This window comes from Anopheles nili, chromosome 2, assembly GCF_943737925.1.
Source record: "Anopheles nili chromosome 2, idAnoNiliSN_F5_01, whole genome shotgun sequence".
Classification (NCBI taxonomy): Eukaryota; Metazoa; Arthropoda; class Insecta; order Diptera; family Culicidae; genus Anopheles; species Anopheles nili.
In genome coordinates, this window is record NC_071291.1 from 68,431,768 (window position 1) to 68,452,404 (window position 20,637).

At 50.7% G+C, this 20,637-nt stretch overlaps 1 protein-coding gene across 1 annotated transcript in view; it reads right to left on the reverse strand.

The window, feature by feature from the left end:
* LOC128720347 (optomotor-blind protein) overlaps nt 1-20,637 on the reverse strand; it is a 95,688-nt gene that overhangs the window by 65,845 nt on the left and 9,206 nt on the right. Inside the window, exons 2-3 of the mRNA XM_053814011.1 lie at nt 1,346-1,459; nt 1,093-1,246 (exon numbers count right to left, since the gene is read on the reverse strand). Of these exons, the coding sequence (XP_053669986.1) occupies nt 1,093-1,246; nt 1,346-1,459 (268 nt within the window). The remainder of the gene's footprint in view (nt 1-1,092; nt 1,247-1,345; nt 1,460-20,637) is intronic.

Below are 20,637 nucleotides of genomic sequence, written 5' to 3' on the forward strand. Positions count from 1 at the left end.
GTGGCTTCTAATCGTGTTGCGAGCTGGCTTGGGTCCTTCCCGGAGCCTTAAATGAGCTCGCGAGGGTAGGTTGAGAAAAAAAAGAAGCCACCCTCCAAGCCAAGCCCCGAAAACCATAACTCAATTAACTAAATAAAACAACGCGCGCTACTTACAAAACGGTTGCTGATAGAGTGAGGTTTACGGACTACTGCTGCTGCGGCTGCTGCTGCTCACTCGAGCTCAGTTCCCATCGAGCACAGCCTGGGAGGCTGCTCAGTGGAGCCTTGTGTAAACAAGCCGTTATGCTTTTATGTTGCCGCCTCAAAACGCGACGTGATCGCGCGGGGCGTCACCAAAGATGCGTGCCCTTGATCCGCGAGGCGATCCGATTAAGGCGTATTATTTATTGATAGTAAACACAATTAAGCGGCACAATCCGGTCCACGGTACAATCTGTCGCACATCAGACCCTAGGCGCAACAAAACCGGTGGCACTGTGCGCATTGTTTGTCGATTGAAATCGCGGCCCCGTTAGAAGACGTCTGGATGCGTTTGTCCTTTACTGGAGGCGTTTGTCTTTTGGTTGTGCGATTTGACTTCGATCGCTTAGAACGACACCATTATTGCACCTTTACGCTAGAGAGACATGTCCCAGCCTCCCAGAATGGAGCCCAGAACGCAGTTAAATGTCACCGAGAAGCTCTCAGGTCCATTAGCTCAACGGCGACACGCGCTAGAGCCGCGGCAACAGTTCAAAAAGGGCGGCCGCGGCTTCAAAGGTCCCATAAAACCGACGCGCTTTCTTTCTACATTCTCTTTCCATACTCATTGTCGCGTTAGTTTGTCCAACAACTCGCCCCATGGAGCCGAGTACACGCAAGAGCTACTGGCGATGGTACCGGCCATTAGAGAAACGTTACGGCGTACACGTGGCGTAACGAGGTCGAGGTCCGGTCGAGCTACTGGGTTTTTGTTCTTGATGGTTCGCTTTTATGGGCGCTTTTAGTGCGATCACCACGAACCTGGAACCGAGATCATCCAGAACGACGGAATGCGCAGCAAGAAACACGCAGTTAAACGGAAGAGAGTAAAAAAAAAGAGGCTACTTACAAATCCGTGCTTATCACTAATGTTGTTGGTGAGCTTCAACTTGTGAAACGACACCACCTTCTGCATCCACTGCTCGCCGGTTGACGGGGAATCCGGATGGATGTACATGCGCTTCGGCATTTCCGGGTCCGCTTTGCCCGCGACCATCCACCGGCTGTGGGAGGAAAAAGATAAAACCGCACTCAAGCGTCAATCGAGCTGTCTACTACCGACTACTGACAGGAGACTGTCAACGGCACTCGGTGACACTTACCTGTTGTGGAACTTGTACCGGTAGTCGTCCGCGGCCACGATGTCCAGCAGCAGGATGTACTTTGCTTTCGCATCGAGGCCGGACACGCGGAACTTCATCTGCGGAAACATTTGCCTGTGGGTGAGAGGAAAAAACGAATGGTTAAATATGGGTGGTATTCAGGACGAGTGCAGACAAACATCTGACTCCAAAAGGACCCTCCAAAGGATTACATTTAAGGTAGCATTATGATCGTCAACATCAACTCAAACAATTAAGTGATAACTTTTGAAAGGATAATGCATGATAATAAAAAGGATCGTAAAACTATCCCGAAATTCCTACACGGTTGCTTCCAAGAGCCCATAAGAGATGATGTACGTTTTAAGTCACCCTCTTCAAATAGTTATTTTTATCACCATTCATTCGGACCTGGGCGCCCACGTGAAATTGAATATTTTCTCCGTTGCGCATAAAACCATCCCACCGTTGCGTCCGGAACCGTTTGGCAGCTCATGGCCAACTCATGGTGAAGGTGACCGGTGACGTACGGCCGTCGTCGTTCAACTCAACAAATCCGTCAAACCCACGAAACGTACGGCGAACGCCTCACGCCCGGTAATTTACACCATTTTCGCCCCACTCGCTGGCTATTTTCACCACCCACCCACACGCGGGCTCGAACAGGGAAAAGAGCAAAAAAAAAAGAGGGGAAGAAAAATGGTGGACGTTTCAGGGGTTCTCATCTTTCGCGCTGCCATTAAACCACGCACCCGGAACAACCCGCCCGAGGTGTCTATTGAATTTATTCCGCGAGTGCGTCCATTTTCCGGCGCTCGTAAAACCACCCAGCCGGGTTTTAAGTTTAAACTAAGCCCTTTTCGAGGGGGTCAGCCCAAGCCAGCCAGCCAGCCTGTCAATCTGACGTCCTGACGGTTCGGTTCCACCCCGATGGATCGCTCACACGCACGCACACCGTTGGCAACACCTCCGTGTCGTGTTATCTTTCCCATCTTGCATCACTCACGAACGCCCTTTTTTCCCGGGGGTTTGCTTTCAGAGCAAGCGAATCTCCCAAAGCCGGGTGGCGGCGTTTGCGTTTCTCGAAAGAAAACAACAGGGAAAACAAGAAAAACACTCACCCCACTCGGAAGGAAACGGACGTCCGATAAGACTCGACCCAAGAACAGACCGAAGGGAGACCTTTGGCGGGATCGATGTGAATATTTTAATTAGCCCCGTGGCCAGCCGTAGCTCGGGCGTCGGCGAACCGGGAATTATTAGGTTTGTTTAAGTGTCTAAAAATGGCCGCCCGGCTCGGGTGCGTTCTTTCGCCGAAGACCACCCGAAGCGTCCGTTCGTCAGGAAAAAGCCCAACCCACCGCCGCAGGAAAGTTCACTCCCCCCTCCACACCCTCTCGTGAGGCTATCGCAACGGGGAGATCTTCCGGTCAGTGCCGCTTTCCCGCTGAGTGATTTTATAGGTGTGGAAAACGCCAGACTTTTCATGATAATTATCCACCGGCGCGCGGGCGTCATTGAAATTCGGAAGACGAAGACGTTAGGGATTGTGTTTTTTTTTTCTTCTCTTTTTCGAGCGAGCTCCAGGCGCGGCATACGAATGTGTACATTATTACGGTCGTAAATTATTTCAGCTTTTCCCGCCCTTCCACCGGTTCTGTGAGTGGGAGTGGGGACGGGGAGTATCAGTGGTTTTGTTGTTTGTTTAATGAGCAACACGGGAAGGTGGCAGGCACTCGGTCAACCGACCACCGACCCGAAGCCACCGGACGGATGCTTTTCTTCCGGTTTTTCAGCCCAAAACGGCCGACATCGGTGGGTGCGCTTGGGTTTATTTTTTTGTTTTGAAAATTGAATCTAGTTTCAAAACCCACGGCCCCCCTTTTGAGCTCCCATCGTGGTCAAAACCCTGGGCTGGATGGATGGATTTTCTCATCCATCCATTTTGATTTTTTTTTTGTGGTTTCGCGTGTGTGTGTGAGTGTGTGTTTTTCTGTTTCGTCTTAATTAAATTTTCTGCCCCTCTGCCCTCGCGAGTTGTTCGTGGGATTCACCAAAAACAAAAAACAAAAACCGGTGTACCGGTGTACCGGGACGATGAGCGCATTAAAGCGAACTGTTAGCGACCCGTTACCGACTCTTGAGTACGAGCTCTCTTCCCGAGGCAGACGCCTTATCTTCACCGCCACCGGGTGGCGATAAGTCGGGCGAGCTTTCCGGGACGATAAATCAGCCACCTTACGAACCCTGGAGTCCCCGGTTCGCATATGTTCACCATTTTTCACGCCAACACGTCGCCATTGAGACCGGCAGCGGGTGGGCGGGTTTGCCGGAAACCGGATGGGTGGAGAAACACATATTTTTATTTATGAAAACTCTGTTACCCGCTCCGGGTGGGTGCGTGTAACCAGGTGTTCCGGTGGGGAAGCAAACGAACCGGACCACGGTTTGGGGGAGGTTTAATTTACGCACACTCCGGAAGATGACCCGCAAGGATCTTTCGAGCTGCATAAATCTGGCACTCGGTCAGCGGGAAATGGCCGAACTCGAACCTGAATTCCAAGCAGGCCCAACCAGTCTCATGGAGCAGCGAACGAACGAAACCACCCATCGCCCACAATTAGACACAATTATTTGCCGATTTTATTAATATTTCCACGCCGGCTTTCAATTAGCATTTCCACCTCGGTTCGGGGGAGGCCTACAAATGGCGGCCATTAGGCGCATTAGCACCCATTGGATGGTGATTGTGGTGATGCAAAAAAAAGAACTACACAGAACGTAATAAAATAAACGAAACAGAAGGTGGAACAATCGCCACCCCAAACCGACCGGTGAGCGAGCGAGTGTAACTGGGCTCGAAATGTTCTTAATTTTCTGCAACACGCCTAATGTGGTTCCTCACGCGCCACTGGCAAAGGGGCGTATTAACATTCCAATTACATTGCACGCGTCGTTGCACCGTGGTTTCGTACGAGTATTCGCACATCCGATGCAACCCCGAAGAATGTTATTAGCACCCGCTGTGATGACCTCTCGCGAAGACAAAAGCCACCTTACAAGGGCTTTTTTTCTCAGCCCAGGAAACAGACTTTTTTGCGTGTGCTCAGAACTCGGTTCAGGGTTCAGTTTTTGCCAGATTATTAATCGTTCCACCGCAACCCGCGAAGATAGTGCGCTGTGAGTCGTAAACTTTACACAACCAATCTGGTTGCCGTTTGTTACGGTTTACTCCTTCGCCAGGTCTTCATCGAGCTCGTTTGAAGTGTGAATGGCGTCGCGTAAATTGTGGGGTGGAAAAAAAATAGCAAGATGGAAGGAAAACGTGGACGAAAATTAAAAGCAAATCTTTCGCCCCATCATCACCAGATTAACGCCAATCAACACCGACTACCGGATGGACCACCGGACAAACGTGTTCCGGGGGACCTGTGAAGCGACCGGAAGTAGGTCTGGTCATGTCCCGGACGAGAGCTGGTGGTTTTTTTTTGGGGTGGGTGATTGTGGCGCGATATGGCTTAATCACTATCTCGCGTGATAAACCGATCGCTTGGTGGTGTTGCTCGCAAACACCACCCCAAATCCATCATCAGCTGGTTTAGCTCGCACACGATCATTAGCAGAGCTAACCGGGGCGACATAAAAATGCCACTAAAACACGGATCCGGTGATTCGAGACGAGTAATTAAATTTTTCCTGGAAAACTGATACCACGAGCTGGAAGGGGTTTGCCACCCTGTCAGCAATGTTAAGAAAATTCCAGGAAAACTCGCAACCCCAAAAACACCGATCACCGGACGCTCGTCACGGCGATGGTGACGATGACAACGAGGCAGAGCACAAAAAAAATGGGAAACTAACAGATCAAATTAAAATTAATGTGAGAGCATGGCGCAAGAACAGAACAAACAAAAACACGAAACGAGCCCAACGGAAGCACGATACGATAATCTGCCAGAGGGCACAGCGCACATCAGCGCCCTCCAACGGATGCATCAACCAGCGACCGCGACAGGCGGACGTAAATCAGTGTTAATGAGATGATGATAGGGGAAATCCGAACTGCGACACAAGTGCACGCGTGTGTCCAGCGCTGATAAACGCTGCATTTCGTGTCGTTGGGTGGAACATTGTGGGAGTGCAAGGAGACACAGCATGACGCAGCAAGCGAGATGTCAGCGATCACCTCGCGGGCTCAGCCCCAACGGCTGACAGCTCAGCTGTGACAGAGCCACACAAAACGAGCCGCTCGTTGACAGGCGGTCGCGATCGAGATGCATCACTGACAGAGGGGTTTAATTAGAGCGTTAACAGCGCGCTTGGGGATCGAGCAACAACAAAAAATGCACACTGCGCGAAAAAAAAAGAACCGCACCCAGCTCGATCGCATCGTGCGATCGTGCAATCATCGGCCCAAACGGCCGATGCGGGTGTGCACGAGAAGCACGTGTGTGTGTGCGTGTGCATCTTTGCGAGACAAGCTGTCTATTTAGCACGCGGCAGTTAATCTGCCTATGGCACTCGTGTAGCAAGCCGCAATCTGGCGAGGTCACGCCACCCGAGGGTTCAACGACAGTTTTCCCTTGTTCGACGTCCCTGGTGACAAGTGAGTTCGAGCCTGGGTGACGCACTGATAACGCACACTCACGCGCTCATAACCATAACCGGACTGGTGGATGCGTTTTGTCAACTGACCCGCGGGTTTTACGGTCCATTTGAGGCAGCTTCCGCTCGGGCGATAACGGGGGCTTTCGGTAGCGATGCAATTTCTTGTCCGCGCGTGATAAGATTAGACCCGCGGGGCTCGCTTGTTGCGTTCCGGTGGAAGAAAACAAGTTTTGCGATGGCGAAATACGTGTTGGAGAGGAATAACAACGAAAAAAAGTGCAAGAGATCTGTGCCGTGACTATTTTGGGAAGCGTTTGTCCTGTGATGTGTCACGGTGGCGGGATAAGATTAGGTACCATTCCGTGGACGGCTGTTTTTATTCACTGACTCTCTCTCTCTCTCTCGCTCATTTTTTTTTCGCTTGACCCAAACAGTAATTGCTCCGCTTGACATGATCGTGTCAGGATGGCAGGATCACCCAACAATTCTTGGAAAAAGGCTCGAGCACAAGCCACGGGAATGGGCACATACACTCATACTCATACACAAGCACAAAAACGCCAATGCCGGGGGTCCCGGGCGCTTTCCACGCTCCCTGTGTGAGCTCCAAAAGGGAGTAAGAAAAAGGTGCACCAAGAAGAAAGTCGTGACATGAATGCTTCATAATTTGTAATGTTTGCTTAACCTCAAACCGGAGCCCAACGCTACCCGTGGGCTTTGCGCTGGACGAACGAAGCTGTCGACGAGGACGACGTCGACGACGCCGGTGGTTCGTTTACGACCACGGGGAAATTATAACTGGCTGGCCAATATGATCATGATTTTTGTGCCCCGTCTCGAAAATGGGGCGCCCCTTTTTTCCCTTGCGAGCCCTGCACCATGCACTCGCCTCCAAATTAGCCCCCTTAGGGTGTGGAGCCACGAGAATGGCTGGAACCGTGGCCACCAGGAACAGGGACGCCACACGATAATGGGGCCCGTCATCGAGGAGCCACGGTGGAGGTAATGCTTATTTCTTTAACGTTTTTAAGTTGCCCCATCCGCGGGGTCCGTGTTAGCGCCAGGGCGCATCCTCGCGCAGGAGGTGTACGTGATCCCGGTAGGCGCCAGTGCTAAAACGGCCCCGGGAACGTCTATATCGAGCAGCTGGAGCTGGAGATCCATTCCGGGTCGACCGAAGGGTGATGATGGTCGTCGTCGTCGACGTCAGGCGGCCAGGTCGCGATGATAATGATGTATTTAAATAAAACAATTTGAATTATTCCACCACCGGAACATGGGTGAGTGAGAGAGAGAGAAAGAGAACCCTGAGACATCATCGTCGAGGGTGGTGAGGGATGAGAAATCACTCAATCGCGATCAGTAAAGGCGCCAGCCCGATGGCCACGCTTCAAGCGGTCCAGTGTTGTCGTTGGACCTGCCGTCACGAACTCGACTTCTTCCTGGACCTGATCGAGACCCAGCACGGACCGCACGTTTCGGATTCATCGAGAAAAGGTTAAGTTGGTGGTTGCTGGGCCATCGATCTCTGGTTGGGGTGATCCTCGGAGTGAATGAATCGACCCCCGCACGAAACCACCCGTGAGAACGCCATCTCGCGGAGGCTCGTCGTACTAATTTGTGCTTCATCCCTCCCAAAACACACGTCCTCGACCGTCGCGGCGTGTATTAAGACATTTAACGTCTCGCACCCGCACGAAAATTTGTGGTGTGGTCTCACATTCACAAGGGCGTCCTCCAACTCGAGCAGGTCTTAACGGTACTGCCCAAGAGCCCGAGAAAACAAAAAGAAGGGCGCCAGTGGTGATGATGTGAAAAATCATCGCCTTCAAGCCCCTGGATGGCTCGTTAAGAAAGCAAACAAGCTCAGAACCCGCGGCCAAGGGCTCGGATCGAAGAAGAGAAACTGAACTGAAACAAGCCCCCCAAAAACCAAAGCAAAAAAAAATAAAACAAAAGACCCTCCACCAGCCGGGGGTCGAAATCAATTTGAGGCGATCTTCGGTCGTTCGTCCGTTCGCGAGGTTCGCTCGCACAGTCGTCCTAATCGATCCGGATGTGGGCTTGGGACCGAGGTCTTTTTTTTTGTGTGTTCCAGCCAGTCATTATCACCATCTGCCCCGAGGCACTGCCCCACTGTGCGTGTGTGTGTGTGTGTGTGTGGAGGCTCTCGCGAGGGCTAAAGTGTCCGAAAGCCCAGGCAGACGGCTGACTCGGGTGAGGTCTCGTGAAAAAAGGGCCACGATAGCGATCGCTCGCTCGCTCCGACGGGTTGGGCATGTGATTAACGCGCCACTACGCCCCTGTTGGCCCTTGAGCCCGGGCGAATCTTCCGGTTTGGGGTTTGAGGCTGTGGCTCCACGCGCGCTTCTTCCATTCATCTCCTGCACCATGATTAACTGCCTCGATTCGAGCCTTTCTTCGCGCTGGCGTCGCGAATCCGCCAAACCACCGAATCATAATTCGTGCTGCTTCACCCTTGCACCTTCACCAGGACGCCGGCTCGTAGGGCCGTGCCAGGCGCCCTCGAGGGGTTGCAAGCGAACCAGCAATAGCAGGGATCGGTTCCAGTTCCACGCCCGCCGATCCCAGGACCTGCGCGAGTGATGATGAACCACCATCGATGACCATCGTTTGCTTATTTGCTTTGCTCGATACGCTTTTCCGCACGACTCGACCACTGCCCTCGCCTCGGTGTCCTTGGGAGGGCTCCCGCTTTTCGCTCGTCCCTTTTGGGGCGCCCTGAGCACGCCAAAACCAAAACAAAAAAAAAGCCCTTCCCCAAACCGCGATCGAGGCGATTCGGGAAGAGATCCCGGGGCTTGTTTGGGTTATTGTTATTGGCAGTAATGCTGATATAGTTATTATAGGTTATGAATATTCATGTGCCAGCGTCTGGTAGCGTTTTTTTACTCGCAGTTACCTCCACGTTCTTTTAATTCCTTTCGGTCAGCCGTTGGCTTGTTTGCGATTTTTTTGTTTTCGGGAAGCTTACGCTCAACACCGCAACAGTATCGTCTTTGCTTTTGTGGCGATTTTTTTTTGCTTCATTTGAAATTTACTCCCTCCGGCACACCTTTGCAGGCTGCACATAGAAACCCTTGCGCCACCGTCATAAGACAAAAGGGTGGACAATGACGGATTCGCAAACCGAACAGGAACAAAAAGGATACCTTTTATTACTATCCATCCATCGGCGCTGGACGTTGGGAGCCCATTAATTGAGATGCAAATAGGCGACCGCGAGGAATCCGTCCGTTAAGTGGTGTTAATTTTGTCGTATGTTTGTTTTCCCTCTCAAGGGGTGGTTAATTGCCCACAGAAGGTGAAACAAAACCAGCAAGCTATCTTTTACGATCGTACAGCCCCCCGAGGAGTCCGAGAATTGTCTGAGAAATGGACCTATCGAGCTCGGAAGGCGATCACATGTGCGATTGTGTGATCTTGCACACCAAAAAAATCGGTGACGCTGGACAGCATTGATTGAATAATTTGATGCCGAACTGAGCACCGCAATTACCATCCATCAGTAGGTCACCAAACGGACGCCAGCGAACGCCATTCCACGCCCGATCGATGCTCGTGACGGTGCTCATTTAAATAAATTAACCACCACCACGCGGAGACAAGCCGTTCGCGCGAACAGGACCTTCTCCTGCCACAGTGTACCTACTCACGCCAACGTGTGCCCCCAGCTGCTGGTGGGGCCAAAAAACGCCTGGTCCCTCCTCGAGGGACGTTCCGAGGGCTTGGAAATTAATTCATAATTTACGACGAGTCCCCTATGGTTTTTTTTCGTTCGTTGTCTCGCATTTTTTTTCTCTCCCCCAACTCCCGCGATCGATCGATCGGGCGGACTTCCGCAACGAGGACGCTCGCACAGGGAATTGATTGATTTACTGATTGGCCGGATCGCCCTGTGGCCGTGATGCGCTGTCCCTTTTTCGCCCCACGCCAACGATCCACATCAGACGTGGCGCCTTGCTATGAGGTTTAATGGGACCTACGGAATGCAAAAGGCTCCATCGAAATTAAGGTGCTCGACTTTGGTCGCAGTCTCTTTCGCTTTCTCTCGTTCTCGCTCTTTCTTTTCACGCATCCGTCTTGCACGCGGGAAGTGTCATGCCTGGCCGTTCGGGAAGAACCACGGAAAGGATAATAATTTGCGCTGGCATGCAAAAAGGGAGGCGAGCGAACGATTTATGAGGCAGGCTTGTTTTCGCCTCGCCAGTTTTCCACTAATTATTTGGCGTCAGTAGTCTGAATCATCGAGGTCGAGTCTCTCCCGAGGCAGTTCGGAAACGTCGGGATTCCGACGTTGAAATCGACAAAAATTCTCTCCCCCAAAAAGGCTCAAATGAATCGGGTATTTGTTTGTAACTCACACCATGCACACTGTTCTCTGGTGCACGATAAATGAATGGCTACTTTGCTAATGCTGTAGCTTCCGCGGCTCGTTGGAAGCTAATAAATCTTCTCGATCTCGGTTCCGTTTAATGGGAAAAAATCTCCACCAATTACACATCACAACCACCAAAACACGAGCCCCAAGGATGCCGGAAAGCTGCACGCGAGGCTGGTAATTATATTGCAATCTCAATATAAATTAAAAACGACACACATGATTTATGCTCGCGCCCGTTCGCCTTTCCCGACGGTCTTATGCTCGCTGGCCTGGTGCGTCTAGCTAGATTGGGTTGTCACGATCACGAGCAGTTGCTGCTCGAATTAATTTACTTTCAGAACCAAACTCCAACGGGCTGCACTATTTGCTGCGAAATTCTGGCCAAGCTCCCACCAGTGGGGGGGGGCTTTAATGTCGATGGGTGCAAATTTAATTGGAAAGATGCACATAAATCATGTTGCCATTAACCGCGCATGTCACAACACTCGCCAGCTAATCAAACGACGATCAAAATGCTAATGGTTCAATCAATCCACCAACTGTCCTGAGTTCTAGGGCTCGCGCGAGCGCGCGTTCTCAAAGTGCAACATAATGAAACGCGCCGCCCGATGCAGCGTCCTATCAGCTGGTTCAATTTGTTCCAAGGCCACCGCGGTGTTCGAGCGCCACCCGAATGTAATAAACATAAGTAGCAAAACGGTAAACGGACTGGGTCGGCAGCAGGGAAACAGGGCACCCGGATCGAGCCAGGATATTGGGTGAGGAAATAAAACTCAAGATAACAAGCTGCCAGAACACACGCAGGCGAAGGACGTTGAAAGAGGGCCCGGCAGGAACCAAGGAACGGCCAAGGGATAACCGTCCAAGGAAGCGAAAGAAAGACCGACTCTCTCTCTCTAAGGGGCAAAAAGAGACGACAAAAGGACGAAACAATAACAGCAGATAGCAAGCTGACTGCGACGATGACAGGTGCAAAGAATGCTCCCGAGAACAGTCGCCTCAAAAACCGTCGGAGCGAAATACATAAAAGAAGTTATGCTGCACATCGTCCTGCAGGGCCGCAAAAGGTGCCCTCGATCCTCGCCAGCGCCGGCGCGCTTAAACCGGACCCTTGGATTACTGTCGATCCGATTCGGCAACTTTTTGAATAATTTCTTAAACAAATAACATAATTTGAGTATTATAAATTATCGTTGATAGTTTTTAGAGGGCCTGCTTTTTGTCTTCCGTTCTAACCTTTCCTTGCTTTGCTCGGGGTTTGTTTCGGTTCTTTCTTTCAACGAGACCCATTTACCGTGGCCGTTCCCTTTTGGGCGGTTGCCTTGTTTTTGTCCCTTAAGGTTTCCTTTTCGAGGCCACGATCCTCGGGTTTCCGCTTTCCGTTTCAACGGCCAAACCAGTTTACAGGGAGCTCCTAAGGAACCGCGCGGCGTATGCTTGCGTACTACACCGTGGCGTAGAAAACCGATTGCCGATTTATCATTCCCTCATCATCGGGGGCTCATCATTATCGAATAAAAGAAAGCAAAAACCCTGGAGGGAAAGCCCGAAAAAACACACACACACATACGCTCAGCTCGATCGGTTTACAGAAGGGCCGGACCCTCGACATTCGCGCGTTGCTGGTCCGCTGGCATTAATAATTTATTTGGCTGTAATTTATCACAATTTGTTAAAAAGTTCTCGATCATCCCCCGGCAGTAGGCTTAAGCGCGAGGGGGATCATTTAATTCGATCGTTTATGATGACGAAGACAGCCAGCGGGGTACTCTGGAGCACGTGTACTACATAAGGGGTTGTTGGGATTGCACGTGGGTCGCAAATGGGGTTAATTTCGAGCGCGTGGAAAATCCCACCAAATCAAAGGATTGATCGCTAACGATAGAATGCATCGTGATCCTTTATGCGAACATTTCGCTCAGAAGCAGATGGCGTATTTAATGCCTCAGGATACCGTTTTTATCCAGTACCAGTGCCAGTTGGCCGGTTCCCCTTGGTGATGATGTACTTTAACGACCGATCGTCCCTACGAAGAGGTAATTTCTTGTTCCGGCCTGTTGGTGTTCCTATTCCGAGCCTCATTATGCTGTCGTGAGCGACGATCGGTGCGAAGAAATTTGATCAATTATAATTAAAGTCAAAGGACGAAGCTGCGTGCTTGTCGACCACGATCCTCCGAAGAATGCATCCTCGCGATGGAGCATGAGTGAGTGTGTGTGTGTTTTTTTACGAATTTAATTTTCCTTTCGATTCTTCCCCGTCGCGTGGACCCAGGGCAGAGGAGGTTAATTAGTTTTGACCGTCGTCGCGACCATCGCAGGGCACCGTTCTCAATTAAAACATAATCTTTCACGTTCGGCTCATTAATATTTATCCAAATTTAATTGTCCCCCAGCACCGGGCCCGCGATTCGCCGAGCGTCTGCAATGTTATCTAAAATGCAAAACGCGTATCCTGCCCGCGTGTTGAGCGTGCGTCTGCATGTCCTGCTGCATTCGGGACTTGATGCAGGCACGCAAAATCGAGCCAGTGTCAGACCAAACTGCACACTTGCTGCACCAGGTGAAGGATGGTACTACAGGGATGGCTTTCGTGGCATGTCAAACAAATCCAGTCTTTTCATTTATAAAGCTTCTTTTTTGTTTTGAGCGACAAAAAAAAGCTGTCGCTAATGAAACTGCCGTAGGCATGATAAATTATGTTGTTTCAAAATGGAGATGTTATAATTATTCCTGTTTGCCCGTACGTTCGCATCGACCGATCGATGGAAACGCGATAAACGACATAATTAAAACCACGATCAAATCGTGCAATCGGGCTCGACTGAAAAGGGTGTTTCCTTCTGCAGATCGCACTGCTTTCATGGTACGGTTTTTGGTGCATTTCACGCGCATGATCACGAGCCACTGCGTTGATTTATGCAAACACTGATGACGCCTCACGCCATCCGAGTAATGGGCTTTATGATTCTCGTTTTTTAATCAGCCAAGCCGTGTAATTTATCAATTATCGTACGAGCAGCGGCACAAACGACCACAAATCATTGCTGTGAGTGGTGTTAGCTCGATTGCATGCTTAATCTACTCCGCTTGATGCTCCTCGGAGCAGGTTTGATCAACCGGTGTAATTCGTAATGATTTCTTTCTTTTTACAGCACACTTTTTTCACAGCACCATCCGATACTCCCAGGATGGAAACGAGAGAAAACCAGGCACCCAGGATGGGCTATATGTTCACTTACAACCAACACCTTGCTAGGGCTGCATCGATGCACTCAATCGAAGGCCAACGCGCCCGGGTGCATCCTCCTTCAATTGCACCCTTCACACCGTCAAGCGACAACGAAACTCACACGACCACGCACCGGTGATGGAATTATGGCACTCCAGTCCATCGAAGGGTCGCTTCCTGTCACTCTGGACGAAGGAAAATCGAGAGCCTTCGACCTAGGCCTAGGTTGCCACGATGCACAATGGCACGAGCATCGAATTCACGCCAACGAGTGTCTGTGTCCTTCTCGCCCTGCTGCTGCGGCGAAAAGGGGTTCGATAATTTATTTATGCCACATACCCACACCACCGGAAAGGCCACTCGGAAGGCGAAAAAAAAAAATTACGCCCGGTGGCTTTAATAAAGTGTTGATAAATTGTAAAATTACATACGCCGAGCGAAAACGTTGTGATTTCTCGCCGTTCCGAGCTCGCGGGGACACACACATTAAGCGAGTCAAGCAAACAAGAAAGAAGACAAAAAAAAGCGTGTGCGAGGAGGCGCAAAGGAGAGGCAAAGGCAAAAAAAATGTAACATAAATAACCACTCGCAGGCTGGAAAAGGCACGAGGGAAAGACGACCAGCTCCGGGTATGTAATTGGCAAGCGTGTCAACAGTGCCCGGTGACATAAAATGCCAGCGCACCCGCCACGAGCCTCCACGAGCCGGCTCAGTAAGGCTCCACGCTGGCGTCATGATGGTCAACATCATCATCACCATCGTGGTATCGAGCATTACCATCATCAGCGCGTTATGATCGCTCGGACGACGATGACGACGACGACGACGATGGACCGATGCCCAAAGGCAGCGATTGAATCCAAAATGAGCTCAAGCCACGGGCACCAGATTTGCACCTGATCCGTTGGTCTTGCGGCGTGGCTTTGCATGGACGCGAAAGGGCGTCCATTTATGGCCACGAACCGGGTGGAGAGAATTTTTACTTAACTTCAGTTTTCCCTCCATCATCGCTGAATGGCCGCTCGACGCTTCCGAAGCTGCATGGATAGCTCTTCTATTTCTGAAAGGACGGTTCTGACTTTTCCTTGGGAAAAACGGTGGGCGAATGAAATCACACAAGCACCGTGTCTTGTAAATGAACTTGTACATCGACATCTTTTAGGGAGACCCGCTCGCGTGGAAGCGAGCGTGTTTCATCCATCAATTTTTTTTTGCTCTGTTTGTTTGCGTCGTTTGCCTTTGAAAATCGGACTCTTTCGTATCTCTAGTCCTCTCCTGGGAGCAATAAGCATTATTGGTTGAATGGTGGGAAAGAGGAAAAAACAGCCAGCGAAAGTCACCCCCGTCGATATCGATAATTACCGAACTGATAAACGCTGGCCGAAAACCCCGGCCCGGGGCTGCGTTTAATCTTTTAATAGTGCCCGGTGGGAATTGCAAGATGAGATGAAGTCATCGTCGGGAAATCGATGGGAAATTGTTGGACCGAGATTAAAGAGATGCATGTTGCGTTTTCCCGGAACGAGAGGCTCATATTTTCCTAGGAAAAGAGGGTCTTTTGGATTATGCAATCATTGAATGATGCTGCGTGGAATTCAACAAGCCACAAGATGGTAAAGGAGTTCAAAAAATCGCCTCACATGGATGGTGATAATTGTAAGCATTTCTACACCTCAAGGCATCATTCTGCACCTTAATGTCTCATCCATTAGTTTTAATGAAACATTACACCATAATTAATGGATTAACTCAAAGTGGATTAGCTGAACTGGCTTCCCGTCATTTCCGATCCGTTTACGCAATAAAAACTCGCGCTAATCCATCGACCGCCTCGGAGTGATAAAAACTAAAGCGACATTTTCGCATTTCATCTCGCCACTCGCAGACCCCATCTAGTACCCTCGTGCAAATGCAAATACAACTCCGGGCGCTAATTAAACGTCGCCGATCGAGTAATGTGACCACCGGACTGGAAAAAAAAGCCACCCTCTGGCCCAAGTGTCACCTGCTCGTGCGGCTGTGTATTAATCATGCGACATGGCGACACACGGGGGCAATAAAATATGAAACGGAAAAAGGGCGCAAATCGCGCCACGTCGATCCGTCTCGCCATCAAAGGATAGCGATGGCGGCGATGCTGACGAGCTACCGTCGCTGTATCGGTTCTGTCATCGGTTCTGGTGGGGGCCAAGCCGTAGCGTGCCTTCTAATCCTTGGCTATAAATATAAATTAATTGCCCACGGTTTTGGCCCGCCAGAGGAACCTGCTGGTTCGGTTGCCGTGGAGACGCTTGGGGCCATAAAAATAAATCGCAAATAGTGCATTCGAGCACGCGGAATGACATCTCGCGAATCGAACGCGCGGCTTTAAATGGAACCGCTTGCACGATGCAATCTGCCGGTTGTGGGGAGAATCTGATTAAACGCTGTTGGTGAAGGAAATACACGCAAAAAGTTATGATTTCCTGCCACCAGTGCGGGTCGCTTTACGCACACTTCTCGCAATGAATCTGTTTCGTTTTGCCATTTAGTGTCCCTGCTGCAAGCCGTTCATGCTAAATATCGTCCGTAACGCATTTCCCACGGCTGCAGCCGTTTGAAGAGTTACGAGCAATTATTTGGATGAGCTTAAAAATGTACTTACCCAACGCTTGTTAACCACCCGTTTGAAGCTTCTTCGACGAAAGTAAAAGTAAACCGATGAAAAATGGACTATTTGTAAATCGAATCACAAACCGCAGATTATCACAATTGAATGATTATAAATTCCGTCCCATTTGCACGTTTTGTCCGTTTGAGTAATGACGATAATTAGCCGGCTTAACGTTCGTCCAACGTTCGCTCCAGACCATTACCTTTTTCGTTCGACAACCATTCGTGTAGCACGGTGCGGAAGCACGTAAAGCACGCGTCGGGTGTTTTTTTATACCTTTTTATCATTTTTTTTCCAAATTTTGGGGGTATTTTTTGTTTCACAAACAATCCCACAAGATATATTAAATATTCATATATTGGTACTAATTTACAACACCGAAGGGTTTTATTACCACAACTCAATTGGAAGATGTATCGATCGTTTAGTTTGGCCAATCGAACTGGCCTTCAGCGGGACAGATTTTTATTACAATCAAAACACGCATTAGGAAGTGAACACGGCTGCTCATCCTTTCTAGAAAACCGCGCGTTTTAAACAACCGATCGGTCGCCTTAGCCATCGAATGTTGGCAAGGCGAATAAATCAGCCTGCAAGATCGAATCAACCCCAAAACGACGACAAGCAATAACGGAACAAGGTTGCCTTTCCTCGAGACGAACAGCCACAGAATGGGAAGAAAATCAACAACAACGACACCAGAAACAACTTTAAAAAAAAGCACCGGGACGAACGCTGGTGTTGGTGCCGTTGTTTCAACCCTGCGGGAACGCTGGGGCTAATATTGGACGTGCAGCAAGGTGATAACTAGCGAAAACGAGAACGAGAAAAAACGCTCGCGCCCACCAAGGACCAAAGGACCACGGACACGGAAAGGCGAGCCAGTAATAACAGCGCTGGTGGCGCTGCTGGTGGAAGATATATTTTTGAAATATAAACAAAACACCATGAAACGTGTAATTATGATCTCAACAGTCAGGCACCCAATATTAATAACGATAATGGAGGGTTTGGCGTTCGCTCGCGCAGACGTGTCTCGTGCTTTTTCGCTCCCTTTTCGAGCCCTTTCTCGTTCTTTCTCTCTCTCTCTCTCTCTCTCTCTCTCTCTCTCTCTCTTCGCAACGACGAGGGTCCTGCCAGGGAACGACGTGAAGGATCGCCGGTTAAAAACGATCGATTGCGTCTGCTCTGCTGGCCGTTGTTGGCACTGGGGTTGATCGAAAAGTGCCCGTAGGATGGGGCCATTTTTTCTTTTTTGGGGAAGGCCGTTTTCCTCCGTTCTACAAGCCCCTAAATCATAACCAATTGATGAAGCAGCCCCCCCACACCGTGTTCGGGGCCGTTTCCCTTGCTTCCGTTGGTTCTAAACCAGCAATTTTGGCCCCAACAACTGCCTGCGGGATGGAACGAGAGACTTGAATGAGCCTTTTTTTTTTTGCTGACCTGCCTAAGCCACCATGGAAATTCTTCCCATTCTTTCTCGTTCTTTCTTGATTTTTTCTACCTCTCTCTCTCGCTCATCCGACCCAAAATTATGCACCAAAAACCCCGGCCACAAACCTTTTAGCCCGCTGCTCCCGCTCGCTGTCAGACTTAACATGCCAATTTGGTGGTGCTAATAAGATGGAATGAGATTGTGCCAATAAATTTTGTTTGTTCTGCTTATGCTTTTCGTTTGTTTTTCGTGCCCAAATTTTCCCAATCCAGCTTCCGCCCGTCCGTCCCGTGCCGTCTCCCGCGAGTTGGCATTCTCTCGCGGTTCCCCGTTCTCAACGCTTCCTTGGTGGGATCCATTTATCGCCCGCGAAATGTAAGGTATTGTTCAATTTGTTGCCAACAGCGTGGCATTTAAGTTCGAGCCCGAGATGCGCATCGCTTCTCGGGACGCATCGGGACAACTCAATCAGAGCGCGGCAAAAGGTATTACTACCGCACATTGACTCCAAGCGAAAAAGGACACGTTTATTTGTGCACAATGGCGTCCGCCCGTCTATGATCGCGGGTTTGCGAGTTGAACGATACCATCGCCTACTTCGCCTGGCACGAGGTACACTTTCCCATCAGCATTGTGATGGATCAAGCTCCAAATCGACTCTAGCCTCGACGTCGCTGAATTGACTCATGTTTGACCTTCTCTTCGGCAGGTTCCAAACGCCAGCTCGCTGGGATATCCAAATGCGCGATCGTAGATTAAGCGAGCGCCTCGTCAAATGTCACGCTCCACCGAAGATCGCAATGTGCTGCACCGCCCCGTTCAGTGGAGAAGAACGTAACCGATGCATGCTCACCTCCAATGTTCCGCGCGCGATATATGTGCGTTGCGTTCTCGACCACCTCGACCGGGTGCCGGATGCCCATGTTGCCGATTATGAAACCGGCCCCAGAACAACAATGTAACCGTATCGTCTGACGCCTCGCGGGCGGGCGCGATGGGCAAAAGGGCTGCAATTATCGCATACTTACAACATTCGCCTGCCCCGACGCTACGACGTGTGACCTCGGCCGAAAAACGCCACAGCTAATGAGCGGGAAAACGGCTGGGTCCCACGGCGGGTTCCTCGTCCTGTCGCTCGTAAAACCGTTCCGTTGCGCGAGGGAGCATGTTGAAAATATGCTCCCCTCCCCCTTTCTATTTCTTAAGGATCAGGAAGGAACGCTCAGAAGGGTGGAAAGAACGCACTAAGAGAGCAAGAAAAAAAAACAAGGCAAGCACACACGCAGACAGAAACCGCCAGAACCCGAAGGAGGCTAATATGAAAACTGATATGCTTATTATTGGGACCGTTTTGCCGCCGAATCCGGCGTGCAAATGGATCCAGCAGCAGCCGCAGCAGTAGTAACGGTGGCGGCACTCGCTTTTCACCGCTCAGCAAACGATCCTTGCCCCAAACTCTGGCCAACCCGGAGCGGAGTGTGGGTTTTGCAAAGCGTATTGTCTTCCCCTGGGAGCCTCGCAGAGCCCGGTTAAGAATGGTTTCGAGGTGCGGCCAGGCCAATATGCGCCGAATTCGAACGAAAGCAGGAAAAAAAACCCCACACACACACAGTTATTGGGCCACAAAGCCGCAGGCAATAGTTGTCAAACGGCCCGGTACCCGAGACAGCGGACAGCGGCGTTAGATGTCTTGCGTTTTTCGGCTCCCGGAGACCTGCAGAACACCGGAACACCGAGAGTCAGGCCCCCGTGCATGGCGGTGAAACTCTATAATATAGAAATCTGCATCCGCCGGCAGCGTTGGCCGAAGCAGGTGAAGCGGACGCTGTTCCGCTGCTTGGGAAAATCGAGCTGGCGCGCTCGGTTTCCGGACGATTCCTTTTTCCTCGCTGTTTTTTTTTTGCTGTTCAACGCCACCGATTCTTCCCAACCAGCTGCCGGGGAGGCAAACTGCGTGCAAAGTTACCAGGTAGAATCGTTCGATTGCGGCTGGTTTATTGGTTGTTAATGGGCCCGTTTTGGTAATTGCGTTTGTTTTCGGCGCATTTTTATTAGCATACGCACCGATGGCTACGTGGTGCGGAAGTCGCGCCACGTTCCAGCAACCCATTTGCGTGGTGTTTGTGCGTGCTGTGACCGTGTTTGGGTCGCAACTCCTTACACGGTTTGTGATCGCAAACACCCTTCACGCAAAGCGACACGCAACGCAAAATACGCCACAACGGAAGGTGGCCTTTTCCCCCCACCCGAAGGGGTTTTTTGTATTGTTTTCTAATGCGTGCCCTTCGAAGGAGGGTGGACAACGGCGCAAAACAAAAGCACGAAATCCTCGAAATCGAAAGTGCAACCGCGATCGAAGTAGGCCAGGTTTGCGCGCGCGCGCACGCGTGTAAAACCAAAAAAAAAACAGCGCTGCATCGAACCTGCAGCTGCACATTTTGCTCACGCTCATTATCCGCCGGTGCATCTCCGGAAAAGTGTATCATTTCTGTATCACTTTATCCGCCGTCACAGTTCGGTTGCGTTGTCACACTTTGACAGCGCTTGGAATTGCAAATTCGCCAGCGCAAAAGGCCGTTTGACAGCGTGTGCAATTGTGGCTGCGAGCTGCGTGCAATGCACCGGGCGAGCTCAGAACAGGGTGGGTAGTGCAGCACCCCGCATTCTGGTGCCCGCCGACCTCCCCACACCGGTAGGCTCCTTCCTGCGGGCTCCCTGGGCGGTGACATCCGATACGCAAATGCTGGTGCCGGCTTACGAGCAAACCGAACCAATCCGCTGTGAAGGTGTCTGTGCAGGTGTAGGCCGGTGTGTTAACCGCACACTTGTCGTCCCTTCCTTCAACGCCTTCTCGCCCTCGGTGTTTCAACCTTTTTCCGGGCGAGAAAACTCACCCGCCAATACGTCACAACCACCCCGGATGGTTGACGTTTGCATGCGATTCGCAATTAACGCCCCAA